Source organism: Vanessa tameamea, chromosome 6 (genome assembly GCF_037043105.1).
Source record: "Vanessa tameamea isolate UH-Manoa-2023 chromosome 6, ilVanTame1 primary haplotype, whole genome shotgun sequence".
Classification (NCBI taxonomy): domain Eukaryota; kingdom Metazoa; phylum Arthropoda; class Insecta; order Lepidoptera; family Nymphalidae; genus Vanessa; species Vanessa tameamea.
The window spans coordinates 12,967,664-12,973,628 of record NC_087314.1 but is presented as its reverse complement, the minus strand read 5'-3'; the positions used below and the strand labels follow the sequence as shown (position 1 = coordinate 12,973,628).

The following is a 5,965-nucleotide window of genomic DNA, read 5'->3' as shown; positions in this document are numbered from 1 at the left end:
TTAATATAATTTTGAGTAACTAGAAGGCAGTCCATTAGTAGGTTCTTATCCTTCCGGTGATTATAACATACATACAGTAATGACAACTACAATAAGGCTCTATAGCTCTAGACACATATTGATATATAAGAGACTTAGAATTTTGAATAACAAAACGAGCCTGAATGAGGTTGATTTTAAAAAAACCACTACAGGCACCATCCACTCATCAGATATTCTACCGCAAAACCACAGTACTCAGTATTGTTGTGTTCCAGTTTGAAAGGTGAGTGGGCCAGTGTAACTACAGGCACAAGACATAACATCTTAGTTCCCAAGGTTGGTAGAGCATGGGCGATGTAAGGAATGGTTAATATTTCTTTCAACGCTACTGTTTATGGGCGGTGGTGTACTTTGGTTGGTTTATGCTCGTGCGCGAACCTATGGCATATAAAAATGTGATAGACTATTAATACATTTATAAGACTAAAGATTTCTAAAACTAGATATACAATTACGTTGAATTCAATGAACCTGTTACTCAAAAATCAAACGCAAGCTTAAATCTAAAGTAGTGACAATCGAATACAGAGTATTATTCAAATCTAGCTCGGTTTGTATTACGGGTCGCATCCGTCACGAGGAGCCGGCGTCTGCAAACATTCTGCTCGTATACAGCCCGCTCTATTTGTAATGCTAATATTTATTTAAGTATTATTACGATCGCGAAATTTCAAATTAATTTGATACAGTTTTAATTGTGAAAAATATTAGATATCTGCTTGATATTGTAATAGGTTTGAGTATGCTTAAAGTTTTGTTACATCATACGGATTATTAATTAGAAATTAAATGTCATAAGCGCCTTTAATTATAATCACTTATAAGTTATTTTTAATATGATAGTCTCTCTGAGTTATTATTGCAGCAAAAAGTAAAACATAATTTAGTCACAATTACTTCTGATTAATCTCAACTTATATATCTTGTGTCTACAATATATAAGATATTTATACAAGGTAAAGTTTGACACAGAAAAATAAAAAAAAATGACACTTCATAGAAATATACCACTGCATATAAAAATAAATTACAGTACACCAAAAATAAATATCTACACATTAAAACAAAAACAATTTAACCGCTAACTATGTTTAAGACTAAATTAGATGTATCAGCCTGTATCTCACAATACGGGAGGGGCGCAGTGTCCCCAATATGAATATTTTCTATTGAATTACTCACGGTTCGGCGAGCCAGCAAAAATATTGTTCTCCTCGCACTTATCGAACACCCTGTGAAGCGAATATTGTGGCAAGTGTGGCGTGTACTATATTGTACTGACTTTTGACCTTAAGTCTTGGAGAAGATTCGAACCTTACGCGCAGTGAGTTTGTATTACAGATATTATGATTGTCTTAATAATTTTTCTTTTGATACAATTGTATACATGAGCTTATCTATATTCTTAAATGAGAAAAGGTTTTCTTTTTGTATTCCCTAACTGAATAAAGTACTAAACCAATATACATAAAACTCTATATATAACATATAATAAGAAATTACATACAAGATGTTAATATTACAGAATAGAGCTGACATCAGCCCCGTAGTCAGGACATTCGAAACTTAATCAATGACAATCAGTTCAAACCCAACCGCCAGTGACGTTTAATAAGCTTTAGTTGTGTTTATAATTCATCTCGTGCTCGGCGTTGAATTAAAACTTAGTAAGGTACATAAGGTACATATAATATAAGGCGAGCCGAGATTGCCCAGTGGTTAGAATGCGTGCACCTTAACCGATGATTTCCGGTTCAAACCCAGGCAAGCACCACGGAATTTTCAACTCGTGCTCGGCGATGAAGGAAAACATCGCGAGGAAACCTACATGTGCCTAATTTCAACGAATTTCTGCCACATGTGTATTCCACCAACCCGCATTGGAGCAGCGTGGTGGAATATGCTTCAAACCTTCTCCTCAAAGGGAGAGGAGGCCTTAGCCCAGCAGTGGGAAATTTACAATTTTGTGGCTGAAAAGGCTACCAAAATATATTAAAAGAGCTGCGCATTTTGGAAAACGTTTGAGAATATAATATGATCTTGTAAGTAGCTGCGTTTCGTAGTTCCAATCAATTTTAATTTATATAATGTGTAATTAATAAACATTAATATGTGCAATACCATTATTCCATTTCTTCCCTTTTATTGCAAATATATTAAGGTAAATATTCAATAGTACCGAAGCAAATGATTCTGCGTCTGATCTGCAAGAGTAAATCGGACAAATCCCAGCTATCCGTTAGCACAGAAATGATTGAATGATTTACCCCTACAGGAAATCTGCACCATATTTCCCATAGCAATTCACCATGGCTGTCGCGTCAGTGGAGCGGAGACGTTCATATATCCCATTATACCAAGTCAACCACCCACTATCATGGGAACAGAGTTGTTCGCAAGAATTTCGACACGCATCTTTCGTCACGCTGACTCCCTTGATGATGTTAACTATATTTAAAACTAGAGTAAGCAAATTTCGACTTTATTGAATGAGACGATAAATTAAAATGGCATAACAGAAAACTTTTTTATAAATTTCGATCGTTATCATACTTTGTATTGTTAAGATAAAATGGTTTATCAATGTCAATTTGTTCTATTACGCTTAGTTTGTGCTTACCAAAAATATTTAAGAAATGTATTAATAAACGTTTTGTATATAGCGGCGTGGTTTTATTTATCTATTCATTTAATTTCATCTGTTAATTTTTGTGGGTTAGAGTGAAGAATCTTTTATTAAAATTAATAAATTTCTCTTAAATTATTATTTCTACTTCAACGCACAAAAATAACAGTGGTATGGAAAAATATCAGAACTCGAACGTATTTATCATATCATGGTAACTACATTTTTCATCTCCACGATATTTAAGAATCTCGTTGATTTTTTGAGGCTTCAAGGGTATGTAACGCTGACATCCTTGGTTAAAACTCCGGGTCGAAAAAATAAACGGTTGAGTTGATTGTCAATAATTTTTCTTTAGCAGTCTACTATCTCTGAAAATAAGTACAGCTATAGGCTCTGGGCTTTTCCTCTCTTCAGCCGTATCAGGTTGTCTACCAATCAGATTATGAGTGAAGGAATATGGTTAGAAGAACAAGATATACGTTATCGTGCTGTAGGTAGTAGAGATTGGCCGCAGTAGCATATTTTCGATCAAGAGTACGATGTTTATTTTGATCGTAATGATTGTAAAATAAATAAATGGTAAACAATTCCATTCCGAGATTTTTAATAAATTGTTAAATTCAATTCAATGATTTTTTTTTTCCATTAAATGCGTATACCGATTGACATAAATTTTGGATTTGGATTTTGGTTGCATTACACGTATTTTAATCATCAAATTGACCAAAACATTTAACTTGAATATAAGACACTTAGACGTTATTGAGATTGAGATAATTGAAATAACACCATCACGTAAGATCACTAAATATGTGATACGATCTCTCTATCAAAGACCCCCGTCCTGAATTTGTTAATTAGCTACGCCACGCCTCGTTACTGATATCATTGGGGTCTTTATAGTTTTGTTCACAACTTGATAGATCAATGAGATTTAAACTGAAGCAAATTATAAAGATGTATCAATAATTATTTAATATGAATTTATTTAACATTCTTAATAATATATCAATAAATTCTTTCTCATATTTATTTTGAAGAATTAAAATTTTATATCGATAGATATGGGGTTGTTAATTTACAAAATTGATTATAATTTGATTTCATTAATTGATATATTAAATGAAGTTAACTTGCTTACGTCAATTCGAAAAATTATAAGTAATGCTAAATGAAATACAGTTATTTATAAAAAAAGTAAACACACAAAAATACGCTACCTAAAATTTGTACACAATGTAAAAAAAAAATAGAAAAAGGAATAATAAAAATATGTTTATGCTTCTTAAATTGTTTAATGATGGTTTAATTTTAATAATTATATTTACAAAATAAATACTTAATTATAATATTGCACGTGAATAATATCATTAAATAACAATAACAATGTTTTTTTTTTTTTATTAAATGAACTTTTTAACAGGCGTTCAATTATGCGAAATAGTTTCAAAGATTTACCTACTACGAATAATTACGATAAAAATGGAACTTTGTCAAATTTATTTGAATTTTAATTACTATTATTTTATTTATGGAGGATAGATCCTCCGTTATGGGAGTAAAATTGTTTGCTTTTTTTGTTAAAACTTTGCGAAGCCGATATGTCATCCAAATCGCCCTCTTTATCTTGGTGCGCTGTCATGTGTCTCGTAAGATGATGCCTCTCTCTAAAACTTTCATTACATACAGGGCATTTTAATTTTTCTTCTCTTTTTCTCCTATTTGGATCAGCAGTTGACTCGCTCTTGTGGTGAGTTCTCATGTGATAAACTAGATCTGACGTCATTCTGAAGCTTATACTGCATTTAGCGCATACGTTCTGTGCTGGTAAGGAAAATGCCGCTATGGTCGATGGCAAAAGTGTGCTTAAAATTGCAGCCGCAGGATTTGCAATTAAAGGGTTGACCGGTTCACGTGGCGGTCCTTGAAATTTCAGAAAATCAGGATTCGGCTGCTGAAAATTTTGAACACCAAATGGATATGACGGTCCTGCTTGTAAATATGGCAATTCAGGTCGGAATGGTATAAAATTCATTTTGTTTGATGATATTTGCGTTGATTTCGCGTCGTGTTTACCTTGGTACTCGATCGCTTTGAACGAAGCACTTGTTCGCTGCATTGGACTTGCTTCTGGATAATTTGGCGACGTTGATGGTACGTTTTGAGACTTGAAGAAATTGTGACCGTTTAGCAAATGTGCGGGTGTCAGAAGGTTGTTGAAACTCTTATTGTAGGAGTTTGATGGAGGACTAGATGCAGATAACGGTGGACTTACAGAGTTCTGATATAATAAGTTATCTGGACTGACTGATGGATTCGGTGATCGGACTGAAAAATTAGATACTTTTGTAAAAGCGCTTTTAGGTGATATTTCGTGTTGCTTTTCACCAAATCGATTCTCAAACCTTGCTCTTGTTTGTATACTTATAAGAGTGGGGTCATCAAAAATTTTATTCTTATACTCGTGTAAAAACTTTGGGTGTCTAGTTGCACTCTCGTTTGAGTTAGGGCGACTACGCGATCTCTCAGAAGTATCGGAATCGCTACAGTACATAATCTTACTCGGATATTCATCAGTACCGACGTCGATGTTTATATCAGAACCAAAACTTGGAGACATGTTGTTGTTCACTCGAACTCTGTCCTCATCCGGATCTTTTGAATCGAGGGTATTATCATTAGAGTATTCACTCTGCTTATAAACTTCCGATACTCTTTTAGTCGGCTGCTCCCATTCTTCTGTATTGAACAGCTGTTTTGAAACTCTCAACTGTCTTTCGGGTTGAATTTGACGAATTTTTTCATCTGGCATCATCAAGAAGGCCACGTCGAATGATCTTTTCGAAGCCTTACCCTGATTGATCACAGTAGACTGCATATCAGGTTTAGTATTTTGTGAAATTTTAGCACTTTCTATATTTAAATTGGTCTCCTTAGAATCTGGAGATTGTTCTTTATAATTTTGATAGCTATTTTGAATATCCATTGTCATTGTTTTCTCATTTAATACGTTTCACACAAAACTAAAACTTTTATCACTTATATCGCTACGTTTTGCACTGAGACGCGTGCGTACTACCCGTCAGTATCTTTGCGAATGTGATCGTAACGCGAGGGTGAAAATATATAAGTGGGGTTTGAAACTACCCTTTGCAGAGGCTTTTGAGCCGAGAGGCGTGTCGAGGCAACCAATGAGCGACGAGCGAGAGGCGTGATTGGTTACGTCGGTCCAATCAGACTAGCTTTAGACGATAGCGAGCAGGAGAGCTCAATCACCGGGTCAAGATAATAATA

The 5,965-nt window shown here is 34.2% G+C and overlaps 1 protein-coding gene across 1 annotated transcript; it reads right to left on the bottom strand.

Annotated features, from left to right (window-relative positions):
• Nucleotides 1-4,196: 4,196 nt before the first annotated feature.
• LOC113396429 (uncharacterized) lies at nt 4,197-5,751 on the bottom strand. The gene has a single exon (XM_026634360.2). It carries the CDS (start codon nt 5,661-5,663, stop codon nt 4,197-4,199), a length of 1,467 nt encoding a protein of 488 aa, XP_026490145.2. The 5' UTR covers nt 5,664-5,751.
• Nucleotides 5,752-5,965: the final 214 nt, after the last annotated feature.